Here is a 26,156-nt window from a genome sequence, read left to right as displayed (position 1 = left end):
TTTTTTGTTTAGCACGATGAAAAGTATCACATGTATGTAGGATGATGAACAATGAAAGGCTATTTAAGTTTGAGACTATGTAATCTGTTATCAGAAGGATGTCCTAATCTTAGATGTCATAGGCCAGTATCATTTATAGTAATGTTAGCAGAACAGATAGTAGGCATATTTGAGGAAAAATATGAAACATATAGTCCACCAGTGAGTTTAACTATAGAAATCTTTTCTTTGGTCTAAATGTCTTGTATAGTACAACCATGTAAAGAAAATGTCAATTCGTAATTATTAGAATGGATTAGTTTAGATATTGAGATAAGGTTAAAAGAGAATTGTGGGACATAAAGAACATCAAAGAGTTGGATCTTATGGTTGAGGTTAACAGTTCCAGACTCTGAATAGACAATAGTACCATTGGGTAAAGCAATTTGAATAGGTTTAATTATTTTATAAGAAGAAAAGCTTTTTAAAGAAACACTTATATGGTATGTAGCTCCAGAATCAAGAATCCATTTATTTTTAAAGGATTTAGAGGTAAAAGTAGGACTGATATTACCTAAAACGGATTGGTTTGCTGAAAAAGAACCGATGTGGTGAACTTGGGCCGAAGTAGAGGAGTCATTCAAATTGTGGCTTTTGAAGATATTAGCCAGTATTTGAAACTGTTGTGATGTAAGACGAATGGGTTCAGTATTGTTAGAATTGTTGTTTTTGGTATTTCCATTGTCTTCTTGAATAGAGGTATGGTGAATTTGAGCACTCTTGTTGTAGAGTTTATGTCTTGGAGGGTACCCATGCTTTTCATAGAAGACTTCCATAGTATGGCCACTTTTATTGCAATGAGTGTAGTGTCTTCTACTATTCTGAATGTTTCTGGAACTTTTGTCTTGATTAGGGAAACCATTTCTTCGGTAACAAACTGCTTCATTGTGCCTATATTTGCCACAATAATTGCAAGCAGTGAAAGAGGTTGAAGCGGTGAAAGCGGTGGCATTATTGTTATCTTGAATCTTGGCCACGACAACCAGATTTCTAGAAGATAATTGTGTTTCTTACTGAGACACTAAGGAGAAGACCTTGGTGATGTCCGAAATAGGATCCAAAAGAAGCACATGAGAAGTAACATTGGTGAACTGATCATTAAGCCCACGTAAGAACTTCATAACTTGATCTTCCTGCTTTCTCTGTTCCAAAATTTTCAAGACTTGACAATTACAATCAGGTTTACAGGTACAAACAGGTTCTGGCCGAAAATTTTCAATCTCATCCCAAAAAATGCGAAGTTTGGTAAAATATTCGGAAGTGGTGAGGTCACCTTGATGAAGGATGGCGATATCATGTTGAAGACTTGAAATGCAAGATAAGCTTCCTTAAGAGAACCTGTTCTTTAGATCAATCCAGATTTCTGAAGCCTTGTTCATCCATATGATACTCTGACGAATGTTAGTGGAAACAGAATGGACAAGCCACGACACAACCATGTTATTCCCTCGAATCCAGGCAGCGTGTTCGGGTTTATCTACTTCAGGTGAACGAAGATTTCCAAGAACAAACTCAATCTTGTTTTTGGCACTAAGAGTAGTCAGCATTGAGCGACTCCAACAATGATAGTTGGTATCGTCAAGAACAGGCGAGACAAGAGCAGTGGCATGATTTTCACTAGGGTGAATGTAGAAGTAACTGTTGTCTTCTGTCATGGCAAAGAGAATAAGAGCAAGAAAAGGAGAAAGAAAGAAAAAGAAGAAGAAAAGGAAGAGAGCAAAGAACGCGCAGCAGAGCCCTTCAAAGGAAGAGCTCTGATACCATATTAGAATGGTATATGCAGTTGTTAAAATGACACATATTCAAGGCAAATGCAATGCAATTCATGATGAAAAAGATACGGATTACTGATGAAGAAAAAGAAAGAAAAGAGAGATTCATAGACTTACACGCAGAAGAAGAACAATGAATTGATGTAGGGAAAGAAACCCCTTTTGTATTTGCCGTGAATTACACAGAGAAAGCGAAAAAGTATTGAATGTGTATTATGTGAACAAAGAAAGAAAACTAAAGATAATAAAAGGCTAAAGGAAGTGGGTCGAGCTTCCAGAACAAGCCCAATAAGATAACTTTCAGAGAATTTTCATGTTTTCTCAACATGCTAATTTGATAAAAATTTTACAATAAATATTAGTTTGAAATGGAAAGGACGTGAAAAAGTCATTGGAAAGATTAATTGAATATTACGACACCATACGTGCACAAGATTTGGGCACGTATGACATTTTCATGATTATTGGATAGATTCATATAATTATTTATTTGTTAAATATTTTTCTATGAAAATTGATAAGTATTCATCTTATATTTTAAGAATGCAATGTGTTTGTGTGTTATGTTGGAAGAACTTTGAAGAATTAGAAGTAAGGAACATCAATGCAGGGGAAATATTTGATACAACGAAGGATACACTATGTCAAAAAAGGTTTTTATACCTGTTAAAAAATGTTTTTTTATACCTATTTTTGAGTAGCTATAAATGCAAGGAGTATAGAAAGTTTTCGTCCTTTTACACCGGTTCTAGAACCAGTATAAAAGTTTAATTTTTTACACCGGTTATTTCTTTAACAGATATAAAAGTTTGATATTTACACCTGATATTATGGGATCAGGTATAAAAAAGTCGTCTCTCTTATTTAAAAAAAAACTCACTTTTATACTTGCTGATAACATAACAGGTATAAAAGAAACTCACTTTTATACCTGATAATGTTATAACTGGTGAGAAAAAACAAGACTTTTATACCTAATGTGGCTTTAACCGGTGTAAAAAGTGAAGTTTTTTTTAAAATATTTGATTTGTATGTGTTATTATCAATATCCAGACCTACAAAAAATTCAATCCCAGATTTACCTAACAATATTATTTCTATTAACGCATCAAAATGTAATATTTACTTAACAATGTTTCTAAATATATTTACCTAACATACTTAACACAATTACACATAAAATAGTTCCTAAACTCAAAATGTAACATTGAAACATCTAATCATTTACAAATAGTTAAAAAAATGCAATTCACTGCTCCCGAACATCCTTTATGACATGTTGCTCCATTGGAGACGTGTCATCAAATATCTACACAATGAATAGTTTGAGTCAAGTTATAATATTAATGGTTTAAGATCTTAGTTATAAAATGTTCACGTTATCAAATTCCATGACTCAACGACATTTGCGGATATAATTTTCTGCATGTGCCTCATGACATGATATCCGCACTCAAAGCTTCCCGGTTGACGTGAGCACTACAAGTTAAATTTATAAAGTATCATAAAATTTGTAATTGTATTTATAGTTTGAAAGATTAACTACTTACAATTGGTGCAATAAACTGCAACTTCTTTCTAGAGACGATATGTGTTCCCTACAACTTTGAATATGCCTCAACCACTCTATAAAGTTAAATGTACATTAAAATAAGTCCTAAGGAACTTAGTAAAATCAGTTATGTGTACACAACAAATAAATTATTAAAAATCTTACGATATTAATTGCCAAAGTGCGAGGTTTTTTGTACAATGAACACAAGAGAACTACAAGAAACTATTGAGGAAGAATTAGTAACAATTGTCAATGACCCCTGCAGATTCAAACAATAATAGTGTTAAATAACATTTACATAAATAGAATTTTATTAATAAAAATTATATACTTACTATTGCAAATAAGGTGCTAAGTACACTTGTTTTTTTCCGTTTACAAATGCCTCCAAGAGGTACTTTTGGACCTCTTCACCTTTATTCCCAACTCCTTGAATGGCAACAGGGTCAATAAAACCATAAATGTTATCATTCTTCCTTTCAATGCTCAACCGATGTAAATACCTTAAACATTGAAAATGAATAATGTTAGAATAAAATATTGAATATATTTAAACTTCATAATTGCGTGTTGACAATGTGTTACATTCAGGAAGCATGTCACTCAACAACTCAATCAACTCTGTGAAGCTTTTATCAGTCCACCCATTTCTTGCCTTCACATTGAACAATTTTAACACAGCTGACAATCGAGTATACTTAGTGCATTTTTGATATAAAGGTTTTTCTACGTCAGTGCACAAGTTGTCATACACATGAGCACGTTGGAAGGAATCAGGTCCGACATCATGTATCATGTCCTCTAACCGATCACTCATCTCTAAATCAACTTGTTCTGCTTCTACCTGAGAGTCACTTACACTTGGCATGTGTCGCAATCGGGATCGCGACGGGACGACAACCCAAAAAAAGAGAACGCGACGCGGGTTTAGAAAAAAAGAGATTTGGAGTCGCCACCATAGTTTATTCTGGAAAACTACGGAAAAACCATAAAATGATAAGGCATGGTCTGCGAAAATGAGATTCTAAATTCGGGAGTCGGTTACGTGTAGGGAAGGTATTAACACCCTACAACGCCTGCCCTAAGGTAGTACCTTTAACTAAATACGCGAATATGATGTGGTTTTCAAAATGTTTAACTATCCCCTAAAACAAAACTCTAAAGAGACAAAATATATTTTTAGTTTTTTGGACCCGACAAGGATTGACCTCGCTCCTACGTATTCTCATTCAGAATGAGAAATCAGGGTTACGTAGTTCTTTCAGAAACTGTTTGAAAATTTGTTTGAAAATTGTTTAGAAAATTTGTTTGGAAAATTGATTATGGATAAATTTGGATTTTTGGGAAGTGAACCTGACAAGGACTAGCCTTGCTCCTACGTATCTCCACTTTTGATGGAGAATCAAGGATCATGTAGTTCTGGCTAGCAAGACTATTTGTTGTTTGAAAGTGTTGATTTTTTTAGTTTTTGAAGATTTTATATATTTTTTTTATTTTTATAAAATAAACAGAAAAGGTTTTTTAGCACAAGGACGATGCGAGCGATCACACGTGTGCTTAACCTTTATTTTAATTTTTTGCAATTTTTTTTTGCAATTTAAGAAACCCTTTCGCGAAGAGAGACTACGTGGAAGAGCAGGAGTATTCCCCCAATCTGAAACCCTAATTGGGAGGGAAGAGTGTTGACACGTGGCAGCGCATTATCGTCAATTTAAGTCCACCTATTAAACTCTTTATGTGACACGTGTTTTCAAATGCCACATCACCTAGTCACCAGGCAACAATTTTGATGTCGTTCAAAGAATTTAATGGCACGGACTTTATTGCTTCAATTTTTCATAATTAGGGACCAAATTGAACTACTTCAAAATACAGGGACCTACTTCACGTAAAACTGCACAAATAGGGACCTCCGAATCAATTAAACCTTTATTAAACATTTTTTTCAGAAAATTTATAAGTATTCATTTTATATTTTTAAGATGGTGTGTTATGTTGAAATTCTTTTGAAAAATTAAAAGTTGGTAGAAGTAATATTTAATATAATGAAGATAAGATAAAGAGTTATAGTTTCCAAAACAATCACTTTAAATAAATAATTAAAAAGTAAACTTTATAATTGAGAAAATTGATATATATATATATATATATATATATATATATATATATATATATATATATATATATATATATATATATATATATATATATATATATATTAGAGAGAGAATATTTTGTTCTTTATCTTATGGGTCATAAGTAGTTATCCTTGTCTTAATATCAGCCATCAAGTTAACACCAAAACATTAAGGTTATAGCTAGTGCTTGGTGATAGAAAAAAGACTTAAAACTCTCTATTATTTCACCACACCGTTGTTATTCCTTCAATCATCACATTCATTGTAGAAAAAAGAAAAAGAGGGGAAGTTTAGAAGATATTATAAGTGTTCTAAAAAGTTTTTTCCCGAAATCCTATTAGAATACCATTTTCCAGAATTTATTTCATGCGTCTTGGCATACAATTACAACAACGTTCCAAAAACCTGATTTTGAAAATTCTATCTAGAAAAAATCTTTTTGAAAATCTTATTTCAAAATTTTCAAAAAGTCTGCTCTGAAAAGTTTCTGGAAATGTCGCTTTTTCAAAAGATAAAATAATCATTTTTAAAATTTATGAGGTGCACGAAGAAATTGTGAGGATGTAAGAAGTAAAAGCATAAGGTTATTTAAGAAAGTAGAAGTTTTCCTTAAGGAAGGAAAAAACAAAAATGACAGAATAAAATTGAAAAAAAAAATGTAATGGACCTGCTTAAAATATAAATATTATATATTTATCAAATACATTATCGTTCCTGAGGGTAGTCCAGAGGCTTTTGCTTCCTGCAGTCACACTAATAGAATAAAATTAAACTATATTTTATCGTTACAATAGATCATCGTTTTTGTCACTATGATCACAGCTACTGCAAAGGAAGAAGAACTAGGGAGGACACTGGAAAGGAAGAGAGAGAATGTGAAAAAGCTTGTTTCTAAAAGCTTTTTTCAGAATGCATTTCATGTGTTCTGAAAAACTATTCTTTTTTCGAAATGGGAGTGTTTTGGAAAACTTATTAAGACATTACATACATTTCAAAAAATTTGTTCTAGAAATCTTATTCCGAAAAGTTCGTTCCGAAATACAATTCATGCATTTCAAAAATATAGTTTACTATGTTAACATTTTTTTTATTTGGATGAAATTAAATGTTATATATGGATCCTTTTTGAGTGATTATAGTTTCTTCAAGAGTCAAGTTGTAGGCGTGGAAAGACAATTTAGGGGATGTCGCTACTCATATTTATAACATTCTTATAGAAACGAATGATTACATGCAACTTTATTTGATGGTTTATAAAAAAAAATATGATAATTTGAGACAAAGTTGTGTTCATGTATATATCACTTTACGTTTTTTTCTTTCTTACTGTAATTTATATTTGATTCCGAAGCTTGAAAGAATCGTTGCATTGCATGCAATGGTGCCTCTAGAAAGAGAGAAAAAAAATCATCTTAGGTTTTGAGACTTTTCACTTGTTGACCAGAGTTCTAATGCTACCAAAATTAGAAGTTTTTAGAAATATAACAAATGATGATATACAGAAAGATAACAGATTATATCAGCTAAACATTGATTACACAGATTACCAAACTTCTCATTCCACAGTTTACACTCTAAGCTACTTGTTTCATATAGACAATGAAACAACATTGACAAGAACAAAAGTAACAAAGGAAAAGCTTCATGATACAAATCGCCATTTGAAACTTTCAATGGTTCCTCTACTTTCTGCTGAACAAGCTTCTCAATTTCCCTCTTTCCAACCTCTCAAGAAGCTTTTTAGCTCCTGGAATGTCCATCTCTGTAAGCTTCTTCAGATACCCGATTGCTCCATACGAAATCATCAGTTTCTTACACTTCTTACATGGAGAAAGTGATCCAAGGCATGAAACTGCGTACTTTTTGGCAGTGTTCTGAGAGCTTGGATCAAGCAACTGGACAAGATTTGGAACACTTTTATCATCTTTCTTAACCTCTCTCCGATTCTGAGACAGAACCATGAGGCTTGAAATTGCTTGAGCAGCAATCTCTCTAGCAGTATTTGTTTTAGCCTCAAGCATCTTTATAAGAAGAGGGATGCACCCAGCTTCACCCACCATTTTCTTCATCTCCATTGAGCTGCAAACTCGGCAAATGACAGAAGCTGCAGCTTGTTGAGCACCCAAAGATCCAGACTTCAGAACGTGAACCAAACAAGGAAGCAAACCAAGAGAAACCAAAGTTTCCTCAGAAACTGATCCAACCAGATTCCTCAATGCTCCAACTGCGGATTCTTGAGGAAGTGGACCATCTAGATAGGTCAGAAGACTTCTAACACCACCTTCTGATATAACACACTTTCTCAAATGCTCGTTGCTTGAAGTGAGATTCTGCAAGCACTCAGCTGCATACTCTTTGGAACCTAACAAAATTCCACAACTAAGAAGATTGATCATAACACTTACAATACCTTCTTCAGCCAAAGCCTGTCTCACCTCAGGAACAGCTGATATGTTTGTCAAAGTGCAGGCAGCAGCAGCCTGTGACACAGAATCTCCACTCTCACAAAGCTCGATCAATGGCCGAACACCACCGTGTCCAACAATTGCACGAGTTGTTTCTGCTGACATTGACAGTCTCTGAAGAGATACTATAGCCTTCTCTTTACTGACAGCACTACCAGATTCAACAAGTCTAATAAGAGGTGGAAGAACTCCTTCAGAAACTAGCCACTTTTCGCAGCTCCCAGATTCCACCAGAGAGCATATAACAGTAACCGTCTTCTCCCTTATCCTTGGAGATGTTGCTGTGAGCAATTGAACCAAAGCAGCAACATTCCTCCTGCCAAGAACAGCCAAAACATTCTTTTCATCCTCTTTCATAACATCATAGAGTCTGTCTAAGGCTTTGTGCTTTGCTTCCAAGTGACCAATCTGAAGGCGCGCTAGTAGTTCTCTTATATAGTTGTGTGTTGCAATATCTGATTCTGCCATAGAACCTAACACGGTTAATGGCAAAGTAGCTTCACCGAGCACACCGGTCTTGATCAAGAGACCACAATCCTTTAAATTCAAATCCAGTTTCCCAGTTAATGCATCAAGATCACTCTGCATCCTAAGCTTACCCTCGTACTTCTCCATCACACACAACTCAGCCAATTCTTTGGTTTCTTTAAGCGTCTTTGACACAGCCTGCAATTGCTCCTTGCATAGAGCATTCTTGGAGAAACAAGGGTGGCTAGACAAATCCGATAAACAGGAGGGAATCTGCTCCAATTTTGAAATGATCATCTTCCACCTACCAGGGAACACCTTAACCTCTTTCGCCTTAGCAAGAGCCACAGGAACAAGTTCCTGTGCATGCAACAACAAGTTTTCTCTTGAACAGGCATCATCAACTGCTACTGCAGCTTTACTATCTTCCACCATGATTTTAAATTTGGAGAGAGTGGTGGTAAAGTAAAATTGAATTGATGTCAACAAAGCTGCAGAATGGAAGAAAACCAAGCTCAGAGATATGATGGAGATGCCGATTTGTAGAAAGGCAATGATACTATCAGCATAGATAATTAAAAAGTTGTGGAGCAGTTGCAATCATAAAATCCGTAAATTATAAATGAAGACTCCAATAGAAAATTCTCAGACAGTAAAAAGAAATAAAAAGGACAAGACCAACATCAATAACGTCGAGCATCTTATGATCACACACAAATCTTGTTTGAAAGCATGGCTAAACCATCATCAAAACTGAAGTACCTAAAGATGCCCCACGAGGCTTTCTTTCCCTTACTTTAGAGCAAGTAATCATTTAATGCCCTTTGGAAATTCCAAACCATTTTGATGATGAAGGGTGTTGATGAAAGTGAGGGAATTGGCGTGTAACGGCTAACTATTAAGTCCAATTAAGAAGCCGTCGGTGGATAATATTATACAAATCAAACACATTAGACCAAAAAGACCCACCCCACACATGGCATAAAATGTAGTAAAAGACCCTCTCAAGGGGCATTTTGGTCATTGACACAACCTCCTCCTTTCCAACCATGAAAATGAAGGTTGGTTGGAGAGAGTCTTAAAGGTGAAAATTTAGGAAGTTTTGTTTGTCATGTTGATTCCAACCCAAATGAAGGATTCCTGTTTCTAAAAGAGAGGCTCCTCAAAAGTGGAATTCTTCGCAGGGTTTCTCCTTTCTCCTCATAAAGGCTACCGGTTTGAGAAAGGGAAAGGCTTTACTTTGAAGGAAAGACACAAAACAAAAGTCTCTATCTTCAAGTTGTATTACACAACCCAATTATATCCAACGAATACCCATTACTATTTTTATTTATCTTTGTCATTTCTACTATTAACATTGATGAAAAATCAAAATCATAAATTCAAATAGTAATATACCTCAAACCAACTTGATTTTCTAAATCTTCAATGAATTGATCCAGTCATAAGCTATCACTGCTGTTCTCGACTGTTTCTGCAACCCCAAAGGCACGAGAGAAAACATTAAGTTCCAAACCAAAACGGGAAGAAAAAGAACGGAATTCTTGTTATCTGTAGAAATAGAACAAAGCAAAGAAGCAACAAACACACACGCACACGCAGATGAAGGACCAACCTTTAAGAATGAGTAACAAAGGAAACAAGCTAAGACTTTGTATAGCTTAATCTTCAAACTTGACACTCTCTATCACACTGTAGTGTGCTTCAAAAATTGCTACAGAGAGCACCAACCACCCACCAACACTGAAAATTTTAAATGCAATGCTTCCAAACTCATCAATCAAAACACAGCTGGATTCACTCCAAAACCATACCCTTCATTTTCTGAGAATCAAAAATATCTCTGTGTCATAATTGAGAAACAGACACGACACACTTTAGATGAAAATGGTGATCAAGTTTGAATCAGAAACCTGCTACAAAGTGTATTAATAAAAAACTTAGCTTCACAAAACGACACAACGAGTACAATACAAACAACAACGTTCACACACACATATACCCACTATTCAAAAATCAAATTTTCACCAACGTGGAAGCCAGTGTCCGTGCTGAGGGAGAAGGGTGCTTATGTTTAGTGTAAAGAGGCTTAAAGGTCGTGCAGGTTCGATAATCGGACGGTGGAGAATGCGGGTTGGACAGACAAGGTTACCGTTGGGATTTGTTAAAATTTGAAAATGCTTAGGATTTCTTTTGTACGTTGCAATATGATGACGTGTAAGAATTGCCACGTGTGATGTGGGGACAGATGCTACTTTTCAAAGAGATTAAAATGAGAATCCCACGTGTGAAGTAAACGGATCATGAGGAACTGTTCTCTTCAGTTCAGTGTTCAGTGTTATGGATTTTGAATTTGCACACATTTGACATTGTTTTTGCACCAAATTACGAAACTACCACTGATAAGAAGTTTGGTGAAGCAAGGCATGTGAGGTTGTTGGCTTGGTAAGCTCATAGAAATTGCCACTCGATTGTTAGTTCCAGTTTCTATGCATGGTTCATACATATTTTTTTTTATATAAGTATAATATATATAAAATATTATCAATCAGTATGAAATTTTGAAGAACTAATAAAGAAAATATTTTTATTGACAATCATGAAACAAGAAATGATAAAAAATAAAAATAATTAATAAGTTCTAATTAACTAACAGGCCATATATATGTTTAGAAGATGTGGTAAATAATAAACAAATCATTTTCTAATGTTCAGAATGGAGCTTAATTTTAAATGAATTAAAAATATTACATGAAAAAATCATTTTCTAGGACAATCTAAATTCTTTTCAAAATGATGCAAAGTAATATGAAGTTTCTTTTAAGGTAAAATTTTAAATAAAACGTGTAAATAGAAATGGTATACGATGAAAATTAAATTACTTTATCTGAATAAAGAATTTGAAGCACGAGAAAACTCGAAGTGTTTTTTATTAGAACTAAGTATTTTAAAAAAAAAGTAAATTGATTGAAATATTACGACAAAGGTTTTGTTATTGACTATGTCGGTATTGATATTTAAAAAACAAATCTCTTCGTATAATACAATTGTTTACTTGGTCTCTTAGAAAAACATAAAAAAAACGTTAGTTAAATATTTAGGAAAGAAAAAAAATTGAACATTTTTCTCATAAATTAAAAACATAAATTCTTTAAATATTATTAAAATAATTATAAAATGATATTTAAAAACTTATCTCGTTTCTTCATAATTTGCGGAGAAATAGTAACAACAAACCAATACAGAGACAGAATGATTGAGGAAGACGTTTATGTTTTGAGTTGTAAATTTCATTGTTGACCAAAATTCTTTAATGTCATTTAAATTGATAAGAATCACAAATTGATGTTTGAATAGCTTTATTGTCGTTATTATATGTTTGGTCAGATTAATTTTGTAGAATTGAAGGTGGAAAAAAAACTCAGTTTTTCGTTCAAATGTGTTTTGTTTCCACACACGTATCGTTAAAAACTTTTTCCGACAAAAAATAAAATATAAAACAATGTTAGTTTTGCTTATTTTAGCTTTATGCTTTCTGTTATTGACTAATCATATTATTAGTGGATCCCATGTTGTATGTTTGGTGGATTGTTTGTTTGATCTAACATATGAATAATAATTCATTTTTTCAACCTTAGATAATTAATAATATTTCTCTTCTCTGATTATTTTTCTTTTTCTTTTTCAATTTCTATACATAATTTTCACATTGTATCAATTATTATCTATGTTCCATTCCTTTCAAAATATCTTCAACTTAGTTTTTCTATTTTTATTTTTTATTTTTTTAACTTTTAATGTTTGAATTTCTATGAATCGAATAACTAAAACTTATAATAGTATGTTCAAGAATGATTTGTGACAGAAAATGAAATAGTAGCAAAGTTTAATCTTGAAATTCTTGAATTCTTGAATTGAACAAGATCAATTCTTAGTTACAAGACTCTTTCGCATTAGTTAGTAAGTATATCAATCCTCACTAAGGAAATATTAGAAGACTTGCATTATTGAAAAACCTAGAAAAACATAATGTCTCTAAAAAACGAGTTAAGATTAGAAAATTGAAGTTGTAGGTATGAGTAATTAAGAAAGATAAGTCAATAAATGAATTTCTTTTATCAATGAAGCAAATTGTAGATTCGTTAGTTGCATTGGATTGCCAATTTCTCTAGAGGATCACATGGAGACTATTCTTGATAAGTTCTGATAAGAATTTGATTCGTTTATCATTTTCATCACATCATAGTTGGATCCATAAAAAAATTATTGGGATCTTACTTGCACAAGAAGAAAGATTTGAAAAACAAAAAAGAAATTGATATCAACTTGACACCATAAAAATACAACTACAATTAGAAATCATAATACAATTTATGGCAGAGGCAAACTTGAATCTCAAAACTATAGAGAAGGTTACGATGATCATGGAGGAAGAATAAATAATGGAGGTGGTTTTCAATCTAAAAAACGATAAATAAACTTGTTGGTAGAGACATTTTATCAAAAACATGTGGTTACAAAACTAAACTCAAATTCAAGACCACGAGGTAAATTTTGTGATAAAATATGGTCATGTAATTGGTATTGTTGACAAAGATTTAACCATCAATTCTAAGGAACTCCATAAATTAAAAAAAAAAACTCAATTTGACACTAAAAATAACATTCATAATAATCAATGATTTCTTGTTACTCTTATTACTATCTTGGATCCATTATGATATCCAATCAATGGTGTTTCTCATCACACTATCAATAATGAAGAAATTTCTCCATCAAAACTACATACAATGGTCCAAAGAATGTTAAGATAGGTAATGACATAGGTTTACAAATAAAAATCATTGGTTATTTTGAATTGTTGTTGTTTGATTCCTCTATAAATGTTGCCTTCATTCCTACAATTTATATATCTTGCCAAAAACCATCTTAACAATGAGATTAAAGTTATTCAAACTGATAATGTAAAAAAAATGAAATTCACCACTTATCTTCAAGAGCAAGTCATTTAACATGAGCTTTCCTATTCTCACATCGACCATCAAAAATAGAAATCTTGAGAGGAAACATTAACACACCATTGAAACTAGTTTAACTTTTCTAGCTTTGGCATCATTTGTTCCTAATTTTTAGGGTGAAGCTTTCATCACAGTCACTACTTTGATTAAACTATTACCTACCAGAACTCTAAATTATAAATTCTTACGTGAAATTCTATATCACAGAGAACCTTACTTTTGATTCCACTGTACAGAGAATCTTTAGTTAATACACGTGATTTTATTTTTACATTTGAATCTATCAGCTTTTAGCTATTGAAAAAAAGTTGATGGAGATTAAACTATTATTGGACAAAAGTTATTATAGAAAGGATTATTGTGTGTAGATTTGTTTACTTCTTTCTTTCCTATTTCTCGTTTCTTCCTTTGAGAGCATTGGTTGGTGTGTTTTGGTTCATTGTTTGACTCATGTTTTCAAAAACCTTTGTTATTTATTCTAGCATTAACTTTCGCATACCTCCCGTGTTCCTTCATCTTCATTGTTATGGTGTTGTGCTTATTCATAGTGGTTAATGAGTCAATATCCTTTGATATTGCATCTTTATTGGGTCATATTCAAATAGAAAAGTTGATTATGTCAAGTACACAATCAATTATGTTTATAAAAAAATGACATGATCCTGCATAATCAATTGTGTTTTTTTTCTTCACCATAATTATTTATGCATTGACCATAATTGATTATGCATGTGTTTTTGTTGCTTCTTGTTGTATAACCATGGGTGATTACATTTTTATGTAATCAAGTTTACCTTGTTTTCATAGTATATGTGATCTATATGGATTAATAATGTATATGATGTTTCTGTGCATGAAAGATCTTTCTAGGTTGATTTTGGTTAGGTTAACTGAGTATGGTGATAAATAAGTGATATTAGTATTAATAGGTTATGGGGTGGTTTTTGGAATGCATGGTTGATTATCATTTGTGTTGTTTGTTTGTGGTTTTGTAAATGTTTATTGTATTTAGCGTCTCCTTCCTTATGGGTATTTCATTATGTGTTTGGGTGGATTCATTTGTTAATTAGGGTTATATTTGTTTTGATATAGAGGTTCTTTAACCTTTTAGGTATCATTAGTCAAGTAAATTTCTAAATATTTTTACATTTTATTTCGAGGTAGATCATAGGATTAATTTTTTAATTGTTTGTGTAATTATGATTGTCTAATTTTATTTTCTAAGTACAAATATATTGCTTGAAATTATGGATGAAATAATTAATGGTAACATATTATTTTAAATTAGAAATTATCAAAATATTTACTAATCTAATTTTAATGAAACTGTGCATATATTTTTAACAAGAGAAGTAATAGTTTTTATGCATAGAAAATTTTGTATTTGTGGTAGTAACTTTGACATGGAAAGAAAAAAAATACTATTGATATAGAAGAGGAAGACATCGATAATAATTTTGTAAGTGTGAGTATAAGTTTAATTTGACACTTACAACAATAATTATAAGTATGTATGCAACTGTAACAATCACAATCATTTGCGACATTGTTTATGGATTACATATGTGGTTTATGTTGAGTAGTTTGACAAAAAAAAGTTTAGAAACCTTATTTTTCAAAAAAGAGTTACATAGCATTTATTTTATATAATACCTCATTAACATTGAACAATGTTGCAAAATTATTTGAATGAGACCAGAATAACTCATCAACTTATGTCAATAATTAAGTGCAACTAACCTAATGAAGTATGCATTTTAGTTGACATTTGAAGAAAAAAATTACTAACTTTTTGCATCATTAGGCATAATATAAAGAATCAAAGTATGTTTTTTCTTTCCTTGTTCTAGAGAAATAGCTTGCCAACACTTTTATAATCTATTGAATATGTGATAATTATGTTCGAGAGGGAGAATTTTTAGTACAACTATTGAGGAACAATGTGCAACTTCATATCCTAAAAAACAACATATTTACCCATCCTTTAAGGTAATGTTATCACAAAAATGGTTGTTCACATATATATATCCTATAAAAAAATTATTATAAGATATTAGGATCACTTTGTTACCCTTTAAAATTATTTATAGGTCATAGACGAAAAAGGTTGGCCAACATAGAATGTATAAGCAACTTTTGATTTCGACATGAAATTCACATGTTCTAGGTGAATTGGAGGAAACAACATCTAATTCAAGAATATTAAAATATGTCTTCATTAGAAAGAATTCACTTGTAATACCTTAAGGTCAAATAATATAATTCACGTGTCCTGACATAGTTTTTAAATTCTTATAAATATAATTTGAGTGTATATAGATAAATACTACTTTAGATGTCAAATTCATGTTAAAAGGACATTGAATAACATCATAGTGAGTAATTCATCACTTAGAAATGTAATTAAAAGAAAGTTTAGCATGTTGATAAAGATATTTCTCATAATAGTAAGTGAAAGTAAACAATGTTATTCTTCTAAGACAATAACAAATATAATCTCAACGTGTTGCATTCTTAATATTTTTCTTTGAGGATGCATAATGATCAATCACTGTTTGATGAAGTGTATTGAGAATTGATGGAGCAAATGGATAACTCCTTTTTTTGGAAAGATGATTATACATTATTAACAACAATTATGATATTATAGTTGATGAAAAAAAGGAGAGATTGTGAAAATAATCAAGATTTTGTAATAAATTGTATCATGAATATTTTTTTTATTTGATTGATATTGTTGGAAGTCTCACATCGACTAGAGATAAGGTCAATTCTTAGTTTATAAGTGGGTGCAAACCTCACACTACAAGCCGATTTTGTGGGGTTGAGTTAGGCTTAAAACCCACTTACTAATATGGTATCAGAGCCATGGTTAGAGCTTGTCCTAGCGAGTTCTAAGTGTGCATTATATTCTTTTATTCCACCCGTTATCGGACCACCCAATTTCTACTATCATGCACGAGATGTCTATACCTCGGCGTGAAGGGGGAGTGTTGGAAGTCCCACATCGACTAGAGATAGTGCTGTCAAATTGGGTTGAAACCCGTGAGTCAACCCGGCTCATCATAGGTTTGAGCCGGGTTGGGTTGGAAAAACATGCAAAAATTTTGATGCGAGCCAATTTTGACCATGCTCACTAAGAACCCGGCTCACACGGGTTGAACCCGTGGTGGGTCGGGTTGGCTCACCAACCCACCTATTTTTTTAATTAAATTAAATTAATTATTCAAATCCGATTTTTTATTGAAATCAAATTAATTAAATTAATTATTCAAAATGCACAACCTTTACTTAGTAATAGAGCCTTTCGCGCTGCTGTCTTTCCAAAAGTTCCCTTGTGCCAATAAAACCCTAAGATTATAGATTGGATAATATTATAGATGGAGATAAAGAAGAAGATGCTTCAAGAGAGCATAATACTATGGATTTATCCATTCAGGACTCCAATTTAATAGATGGATAATATTATAAATTGGATAACTCAGGAATATATCATTTGTTTTATCTTGTTTTTAGACCTATCTACAAGCATGACAATTTTATCTTGTACTATATATTTTTGTTAACGACTATATATAGTTTCTTGGTCAAACGGTTGTGTATGTCTCATTAAACTAAATTGGCAAAATTTTATGCTTTATAGCTTAGAATATATATAATAATATATTTCTTTTGTTTCATTTTCTTTCATATCAATTGGTCCAATTATTACTGTTTCAATTTGATCGATCAAAGTAACATGTTATAAGAATCTGAGAAGAAGAGGATGAAAAAAAAGTTAATTAAGTGAGACAATAAGCCAACCTATTTAACCCACCAACCCGTGGTGGATCGAGTCGGGTTCAAATTTTTTCGGCTCGCTAATAAATGAGCCAGGTTGGGTTGGCTCACTAAGTGGCCAACCCGTGGTGGGTCGGGTCAGGTCGGGCCGGGTTACCCGTTTTTACAGCTGTAACTAGAGATAAGGCCAATTCTTAGTTTATAAGTGGGTACAAACCTCACCCTACAAGCCAGTTTTGTGGGGTTGAGTTAGGCTTAAAACCCACTTACTAATATGGTATCAGAGCCATGGTTAGAGCCTATCCTAGCAAGTTCTAAATGAGCATTCTATTCTTCTATTCCACCCATTAATTTCTACTATCACGCACGAGATGTCTATACCTCGACGTGAAGGGACCTCACGTTACAAGCCGGTTTGTGGGGATGAGTTAGGCTTAAAAACTCACATGCCTTAGCTAATTTTTTATATAATGTTATTTTCATGAGTTATCTTTGTAAGTTACAAAATGAATAGAGAAAAAAAAATATAGTATCAAATTCTATCTTACATCTACGAATTCACGAAATGATAAATGACTTGAATTATGTATATTATGTATATTGATTAATATAGTTGATAACACAATGTTAGATAAATGGATTGATGGAAGTTGAACCATCCAAGCATATACTAATATTATTGAATCACTTAGATAATTTAGTTTTGTTATTATTATAAAAAATAATGTAAAAGTAAATAAATAAATTGAAGGAGAGATGACGCAAGATCCGAATTTGTTTAATAAACTAAATGGATTCATATAACATAAATTCACTTAAGAGTTTGAAGCTAAGAAATTTTAAAAATAAATGAAGTGTTTCATTTAAAAAAAAAGTATTTTAAAAATAAAATTATTTAATTGAAATGTTACAATATTATTGATTTTTCTAATAACTAAGTGGGGATTGATATTTCTAATAAAAAGTCTCCTTGCTGTCACATTTGTATAAAACGATTGTTTACTTGGTCTTTGGATAAAAAGAAATCACTGATAAACGACAAGAATTTTAAAATCATGGATTAAATATTTGAGAAAGTTACCATTAGGAAAAATATTTTTCTCATAAATTAAAAACACAAAAAATCTACAAATAATATTAAAATGTAATTTAAAAACTTATCCCATTTCTTTCTTCGCGATTTACGGAGAGATAGTAACAACAAACAAATACAAACAAAATTGATTGAAGAAAACATCTTTTGAATTGTAAATTTGAGGGTTGTCGAGAATTCTCTAACGTAAATTAAATTGATGAAAATAGCAAATTGATGCTTTGAATAGTTTTGTTGTGATCATATGCTTGGTCATATTAATTTTCTAGTTTTGAAGTTGGAAAAAACTCAATTTCGTTCAATAATTAAAAATATTATTGTACACTTTGAACTAATGATAATTTTAGTGTCAAAAGGTTATTGTCGTCATATCACACGTGTGAAAATTTTTGGTCACTGTCGCTGTTTTACTTTTTGTTATTGAAATCATTTCTGCAATGTCTTTATTAATTCAAACTCGCTTACAGTTATACGTCTTAGATGCCTTCTCTCTTAATTCAACTTTTTCTGTTCTAAATTAAGTCATCAAATCCAATTATTAAAGAGTTTTAATTCACTTGTAGGTCCTATACTATTTTACAATACACAATTTTAATTTTTATGAAATTTTAATTGGACATTTATTTTTTAATTTTACATAAAAATATTAATATGGATGTGCACGTGGGATATTAAGATTTAATTTGGAACTTTCCTATTGGTATCATACATGGATAATTACTTTCGTACTATTTATATTCTTATTATTCATTCAATATTTAATTAATTTGAATATATCTTAATCGTAAAGCACAAATAAAAAAGATAAAATAAATTTCATAAATATTTTTCCGAAGTAAAAATAAATATTGTATTTGATGATTTTTCGAAAAATATATTCGCAACTTGATAATATATCAACGATAGATTGAAAGTGTTTAATTCTAAATATTTAAATGACCATGTACGTAATTAAACGCTATAATAATTAAAATTAAACATGCACAACATAAACTAAAAGGATAAAAATATGAATTTAATCTTAAATAATGTTAGCAGCAATATTTCTTATTATTTATAAAATAGCAACGATATTTAAATATAAATAATTACAATAGCTCTTAAACTATTAAAATGTCAACCCAATAAACAAATCAATTTTTGGTGTTATATAAAGCAATCACAATAAACGATACATAATAAAATATAGACTCTTAACACAATATTTACTTATCATGTATTCATCAACATAATGAAACTAAGGAATGAAGAGCAGTCTTACCTTCGGTTTAAAATATGGCAAACGAAAGAACATTTTTCAGCAGAAGAAAAATCCATAATTTGACATGCAACACATTTAATAACATCTAGAATGTCTTTATCAATTTAAGGTTCTAACCAAACATAACAATAAATACATAACTAAGTCTGAGTTTTTGCTGCCAAACTATGGACTAAAATAAAAATAAAATGGTCTAACAACAATTTCACAGTCTACAGCTTTTCCTCAAGAACGTGACCTTTCTCGGGGTGGTGGAGACCGGCTGCATGAACAGTAAAAAAGTCAGAACATAACGAAATAGCACCAAAAACTATTTTAAGAAAACAAAACAAGTAAATTAGATCAAACCTATCATATCTCCCATTTATCGGACTTTCAGCTCGTTCATACTTGGGGCTTCCTTTTGTTTCTGGTCGGGAAGATGGATTTGATCCATGACCATAATCTGGGCTACCCCTACCTCTACGATATGGACTGGGCGATCTACCACGACCATATCTCCCATCAGGCGAGTCATGAGCTCTTCTTTCAGGACTGTATCCGTTCCTTCTATCTCTGTCATCATCATCTCTTATGGCATACTCCACCGTGATAACACGGTCCATAAACTTGCTGCAAATCAAGCAATAAACAATCAAAAAGAGGTCTAAACAAATAATTAAAAAATATATCCCCTTCCCCCATACCTTCTTTATTCATGTTACTGAATTCAGAGTATTTCAACGGGGTAAAAGTTCGGGGAATGAGGAAACACGAAAACTAGTTAACAATTGAGAAGGCAATTACAACCTCAGGTTGGTCGCCTCCAAAGCTCTAGTAGCATCCTCCTGTGATTCATACTGAATAAAAGCAAAATTCCTTCTGATCCTTATATTTAAAATTTTCCCATAAGGGTCAAAATGTCTCTCCAGATCCTTTGTCCTGGCGTGAACTGGATCAAAATTAATAACAAACAATGTTTTGGATGGCCTTGAATTAGATGAAGGTTTTCTGGAATCACCACCTGACCTTCTACTGTCACGTTCTTGCTACAAATCAAAATAAAAATACAGTGAACGTTAAAAACTTAAATTTTGAACAATAAACCAGAATTACAAAATAAGCAGCAAATATAAGCACAAGTTCCTTTGAATAAACAAGCATGTGTCAACTAGCGAGACTAGGCACAGTTAGTATAGATTTGTAGTATGATAAAAAGTATGTACACAAGGTAGTATAATAACTATAATTTGGGTCTCACAGTGCAATTTACTACCTACCACAACCTACCTTAGTCCACTCAACACGAATCCGACGTCCCTTTCTACCAAATTCAGTTCTATCAAGCCTTCTGATTGCATACTCAGCATCTCGTTCATCTTCCATGTAAATGAAAGCAAACCCTGAGAAACAAGAATGTTAAACACAAAACAGCACATAAATACTTAATTTAAACATTTGAAGACTCCTGGCATGAAGACAATTTAGGAATGATGGTGTGCATCAACTTTGCTGATGAGATAAAAATTCAACATAAATCGTGAATAAAAACTGTCAAGAAGTACCACAACACCTGCCACAGTTGCGAAATCATCATGGTTTCTATGTTGAAACATGTTGGAAATTGAACACTGAGCAAAAGTCATGAAGAATGAAAAAGCAATGAATGCTGAGGATATGCAGAATGGCAGGGCAAGGACGGATCAGATTATTTCTTCTGGAAAAATACAAGAAGGAGAAGCTGGGGCACATTCTAGAAAAGAAATGCAGAGAGGCACATCCATCCAAGAAGAGCATGGACATTCCAACTTTCCAAGTAATCCTGCCACAAAGAAATGATTGAGTATGGGGGTTCATATCTTAATGACAGTTCTCTTTCTTAAAAAGGAAAAGAAAATGTACATCCATTCAAAAGAAACTAGTCAAAGAACATCATCTTGACCCTTTCAAGAATCAATTGAGGATAGAAGTCACGGTTGACAGTTTTGGGATGGTAAACCTTGGAAGAATCAATGGACTCCGGGTTCTCAAGCATGCTCCAATTCTCGTTCAAGAGCAAAAAAAAGCAAAAAAAAAAACAAAAAAACAGAAAGTTTTAAGAGACTAACAAAAAAATGCATCTCATCCGTTACACTCATCCGGTGCGTTAGAATAAAAATTTTTGGTTAACACAAACATGAGGAATTACTACTAATACTCCACCAAATGTGCAAAGAAAATAAGTGACAACTTAATTTGCTTAACAGTTTCAGAACAATGAATAATTTTCTTCCTTTTGTTTCCTGGTGTATCCAAACCGACATCAGAAAAGGGTCAATGAGTTCTATGATTCATTTCAATGGTTGCACATAACATTTTCCTGTCCCAAACATATGTGACTCAACCCAAGTGGATAATTTTATCTCAACTTCCACATCCTCAAACACCTCCATTCACTGTGTAACGCCAGCCGACCAGCTTCCTTGCAACAGAACACTCTCATCTGTGAAACATCAAATCTTCCAGCTCATAGAACCCATCCAACTACCACGCGGCAAGTTCAGCACAACAACAACCAAAACGTTTAAAAGTATCACAGCAAAATTTAAACTTTGCCACCCAATATACCAAACCTATTATAAAAAATCACAATCCAGAACATATGAAATCAAAATTCACAATGCAACAAAAAATATATCCTGAGAAAGAGCACTAATAAACTAAACAAAATTAAATTAAAAAAAACGAAAACAAAGAATAATATACCAGATTTCATGTCGACTCTATCGACTTTCCCGTATCTTCTGAAGAGCCTCTCCACATCAGATTGACGCGCGTCGAAATCCAGGTTCCCACAGAAAACAGGCCTCATTTTTCCCTTCAGCAAAGTCAAAGCTTCGGAATCTCTTTGCACGCGACCTGCAACAATGCAAGGAAAAACAAGTCATAATCGAATGTCAAAACCGATGAAATCGAAGAAAAAAATTGGAATTGGACGGATCGCAGGTGGAGGAAGAAGGAAGTGAAGTAGATCTGATGTTGGGTGGAAGAATGGTACCTAGCCGGAAGGGCGGAGGGTTTGCGATAGAAACCCTAGGCCTAAGATTGGGAATATTGCGATACGAGAGAGAGAGAGTAAGAGAAAGTTGAAAAGTGAAGAGTGAGGAAAAGAAGGTAATGTTCACATGAAATCATACGGCCACGTGGCATGAAGTTCCTTATGTACTTAAAAGAACTTTTAAACATTTCTTCTTTTAAAAAATACAATTATGTTAATTATGTCTCTAAGGGTGATGATGTAATTGTTTCATATTTCAAAGTTTGATTCTATATGGTTTTTATTTTCTCTAGCCTAAAGTATAAAAAAACTAATAATATTAAACAAAGCTATATTATTCAAATACTGCATGTGTTTTAATATCTCATATATTATAAAATCTTGAGAACTTTGATGTTCTAAGTCGGCGGACATTCAACAAAGTCATCAATCTCAAATGATGTTATGATTTCCTACTCCACCGTTTTATCTCTATCTCACATATGTAATGACTAATGCAAGTAATTCTCTCCTTTCTACCATATATAACGTAAGTATAGAATCATGGCAACATGTAAACAATTGTTCATAAATAAAGCCTTCACATGATTTTTATAATGATTTTTATAATAATTAATAATTAGTAATCAATAATTAATAATTAATAATTAATAATTAATACTGTAACATCTCATTTTAGTAAAATAAAACTATTAAAATAGAATATTACATAAATGATAACTAGAGACAAAATGAGTTTTTAGCAAACTTTAAAAACCTTTATTTGATAATGAATTATCTTAAGTGCTAATCAATGTAGAGTTTTTTTTAACTTCAAAATGAATTTTAAAGCATACAATGCAAGGAATCAACCACAAATACAACCCTATACATAAATCTACTCATTACAAAAGCTTTAACACAAAACACAAGTTTTCATGATGATCTTCTTGCAACTTGAGGACTTGAGACTTGATTTAGTCATCATCAAAACTTCTAACTTCAAGATTTTGCTAACACATCGTCTCACACAGGGTCGTCTAACATAGGATTTGTTTAACAGTCACTCAACTTGTCTAACTAGTGTAGTCTAAAATCTATAACTTTTAGTCAAGATACATATTTTTCTACTAGAATGTAGTTTCTAAGGATAACAATTCAATAATTACTCATCCTAACTAACTCAATCAGAAGATAATTGATACACCTTATAACAATTATCTCCTCCATAATTTCTCGACTAAGAATTAAACTCTTTCAGTGTCACATGATCCACCTAAACTCTACCTCGAGATAAATGATACAACTTGAAACAATTGCTTCCTTAGTAATTATCCCACTCAGAATTACACTTATGACCATGACCTTATACTAATTGTCGTCAATAAGATAAGCTTTTGACAAAGAGAGCTTTGGTAGAAAAGAACAATTTCTTTATAGGTCAGTGTATACTTCTAACAAGGAGGAAGTTAACTTTTTTACATTGGAAGAAAAACTTGTTTGCAAAAGAGAATATGATGAAGATCATGATATTTTGATGATGATAAAAGCAAGTCCAAGAATTTAAACATGCAAAAGATATCGAAAGACTTATAATTTAGTTTTAAGCTTTTGTAATAAATCTTTTATATTTGTTAGTTTAGAGAATTACACATAAGCTTGGTCAGGAATTTTTAAATATTTCAAAAATATTTTGTGATAATCGATTAACTATAGTGGTAATTGATTATCCAAAATGATTTGAGATTTTTAGAAAAATATCTATGATAATCAATTATTACTCAGGTAATCAATTATCTCATAGAGAAAACAAATTTTATGAAAAGTCTCTATGATAATCAATCATGGCCTTCTAGTAATCGATTATCACATCAAGAAAAAAGTTTTCGAAAAGTTTCTATGATAATCAATTATCACTTTAGATAATCGATTATCAGCGGTAGTTGCGATCAAACTCTTAAGTTTCTTAATCTAATTTTCGAAAATAAGAATCTATATAACCTAAACCTAGTTTCAAAAATAAATTTTCTTTTTAGAGGTTTATTGGTGTGCTACCAAAAGAAACTCTCTGTGTTTTGAAAAGAGATTTTGTAAGACCTAGGGTGGGTAGAGCGAGATCTTTCACTAAGTGTGTCTTAAGTGATCGAGTGCTACTGTTGTTACTAGAAAAAGTTGTTTATCCTTTGTGTTTCAAATGAGATGTTGTTCCTTTTTTGTGTTTTCAAAAGAAGTGTTTTCTAACCTAAACTTTTTTTATCTGTGATTATAAGTTATGGTTGTTTGCTATTGATTGGTTAATCTCTCTTTGGAGAGATTAATAACTAGATGTAAAATCTTTTTTTGTCTAAATCAGTATAAAATTATTTTTACAATTCTCTTTTTTCCTATACTCTTTATTTTTCTTGAAAGAAATTAAATTAATTTCTAAAGTCAGTTTGAAAAAGGGAAATTTTTTAAAAGGCACAGTTTTATTAAAAAAAGTAATTCATTCTTCTTGGTTTTTGTCTAAAAGTAATTATTCTACTGCACAATTCTAACAAAATTATTGGGCTCGTACTTGTATACAACCTTTTATGTTCTCTGCAAGACGTTCAATGATGCAATTAGACTGTCTACTGTAAAATGATGTATGTTTTACTCTAGAATACAAAATAGAATTCTTGGATAAACCAATGGAAGAACTATCACATAGTGTGAGAATATTACTTATAGACATAGAATCTTCTAGTTTGAAAGATGGAGACTAGGTTATGGTAAGATATGATGATCTCAATCAATTTAAAAGAAATCAAGTTTGGGGTTTTGTGCCTAAAACAAATAGCTTGAACACTTTTGGAACAAAATGAGTTGAACTAGAAGTGTGATAAAACGAAATAAAGTTAGATTGTTTGCTAAGATTATAATAAAGAAGAAGACATTAATTTTAAAGAAACATATGCTGTTGGCGCTAGGTTAGAAATTGTAGGATTATTGTTTGTTTTCACTTCTGTAGTTAGTTTTAAACTTTACCAAATGTTAAAAGTGCGTTTTTAATTGCTATTAATGAATAAAACAAGCTCCAGTGTAAAAAACTTAATGACTCTTTATTATCTCATAATTATCAGAAAGTGTCAAAACTGTAAGAAAGAAGATGCAAAAGCAAAATGCATTCTTTTCATTTCCTCATTGAACAATCTTTATAGAGAATGTTGTTATTAATTACGGATTTCAGCTGGTGGATTTCAGATATGTCAAACCCTGCTAGAATTAAATCATCTATATAAGTAAGCACAATGGTGAAACCAGTGGGAGAATGTTTGGTGAATAAGGAATAATCAGATTTGGATTGCACAAAACCAGCTGCAACAAGAGTATGAGAAAGCTTAAAATTCCACCGGTGACTAGCTTGCCGAAGACCATATAATGATTTGGTAAGTTTGCGGACCAAGTTAGGATCCGAAAGAGATAATCCAGGAGGAGGCTTCATAAAAAATTTCTCATCCAAATACCATGCAAAACACGAGACAACCAAAAACCCTTAAATGTAAAATGTTAGGAGGTTTTTTGTATAGGACATTATAAGGTGATTTGTT

General features: G+C 31.9%; 3 protein-coding genes across 7 annotated transcripts; all 3 read right to left on the bottom strand.

Annotated features, from left to right (window-relative positions):
• Positions 1–1,367: 1,367 nt before the first annotated feature.
• LOC148191215 (uncharacterized) lies at positions 1,368–1,694 on the bottom strand. Its single transcript, XM_088101335.1, has one exon. It carries the CDS (start codon positions 1,692–1,694, stop codon positions 1,368–1,370), a length of 327 nt encoding a protein of 108 aa, XP_087957461.1.
• Positions 1,695–7,001: 5,307 nt separating this feature from the next.
• Positions 7,002–10,456, bottom strand: LOC124834728 (uncharacterized). Of its 3 annotated transcripts, XM_047309497.2 has the most exons (3): positions 10,053–10,456; positions 9,836–9,911; positions 7,002–8,928 (listed from the first exon to the last, which is right to left on the bottom strand). In XM_047309497.2, the coding sequence occupies exon 3, from the start codon at positions 8,870–8,872 to the stop codon at positions 7,187–7,189; it is 1,686 nt and encodes a 561-aa protein (XP_047165453.1). In that variant the 5' UTR covers positions 8,873–8,928; positions 9,836–9,911; positions 10,053–10,456; the 3' UTR covers positions 7,002–7,186. The 3 variants fall into 3 exon arrangements, with proteins under 3 accessions (XP_047165453.1, XP_087957606.1, XP_087957607.1); XM_088101480.1 differs by lacking the exons at positions 9,836–9,911; positions 10,053–10,456 and adding an exon at positions 9,200–9,709; XM_088101481.1 differs by lacking the exons at positions 9,836–9,911; positions 10,053–10,456 and adding an exon at positions 9,120–9,234.
• A 9,191-nt stretch (positions 10,457–19,647) lies between these two features.
• LOC124834724 (serine/arginine-rich splicing factor RS41-like) lies at positions 19,648–22,733 on the bottom strand. Of its 3 annotated transcripts, none has more exons than XM_047309491.2 (6): positions 22,606–22,733; positions 22,314–22,466; positions 20,859–20,971; positions 20,379–20,617; positions 19,938–20,201; positions 19,648–19,851 (listed from the first exon to the last, which is right to left on the bottom strand). In XM_047309491.2, the coding sequence occupies exons 2-6, from the start codon at positions 22,417–22,419 to the stop codon at positions 19,815–19,817; spliced, it is 759 nt and encodes a 252-aa protein (XP_047165447.2). In that variant the 5' UTR covers positions 22,420–22,466; positions 22,606–22,733; the 3' UTR covers positions 19,648–19,814. The 3 variants fall into 3 exon arrangements, with proteins under 3 accessions (XP_047165447.2, XP_047165449.2, XP_047165450.2); XM_047309493.2 differs by lacking the exon at positions 22,606–22,733 and adding an exon at positions 21,142–21,390 and having other exon boundaries at positions 22,314–22,454; XM_047309494.2 differs by lacking the exons at positions 22,314–22,466; positions 22,606–22,733 and adding an exon at positions 21,134–21,155.
• Positions 22,734–26,156: the final 3,423 nt, after the last annotated feature.

The sequence above is a fragment of the Vigna umbellata genome, chromosome 11 (assembly GCF_029865625.1).
Source record: "Vigna umbellata cultivar VRB3 chromosome 11, Vumbellata_1.0, whole genome shotgun sequence".
NCBI classification, from domain to species: Eukaryota; Viridiplantae; Streptophyta; class Magnoliopsida; order Fabales; family Fabaceae; genus Vigna; species Vigna umbellata.
This window is presented reverse-complemented; position numbering and strand designations above follow the sequence as displayed.

Bases quoted from the DNA above. Each gene is read 5' to 3' on its own strand.
- LOC148191215 (XM_088101335.1), bottom strand. From the start codon at position 1,694: ATGACAGAAGACAACAGTTACTTCTACATTCACCCTAGTGAAAATCAT.
- LOC124834724 (XM_047309491.2), bottom strand. From the start codon at position 22,419: ATGAGGCCTGTTTTCTGTGGGAACCTGGATTTCGACGCGCGTCAATCT. The intron at 20,618-20,858 runs GTAGGTTGTGGT...TTTGATTTGTAG, and splicing joins TTCGTGTTGAGTGGACTAAG to CAAGAACGTGACAGTAGAAG. The intron at 19,852-19,937 runs GTTTGATCTAAT...CTGTTCATGCAG, and splicing joins ATAAATGGGAGATATGATAG to CCGGTCTCCACCACCCCGAG.
- LOC124834728 (XM_088101480.1), bottom strand. From the start codon at position 9,251: ATGATTACTTGCTCTAAAGTAAGGGAAAGAAAGCCTCGTGGGGCATCT. The intron at 8,929-9,199 runs GTACTTCAGTTT...TCCATTCTGCAG, and splicing joins GCCTCGTGGGGCATCTTTAG to CTTTGTTGACATCAATTCAA.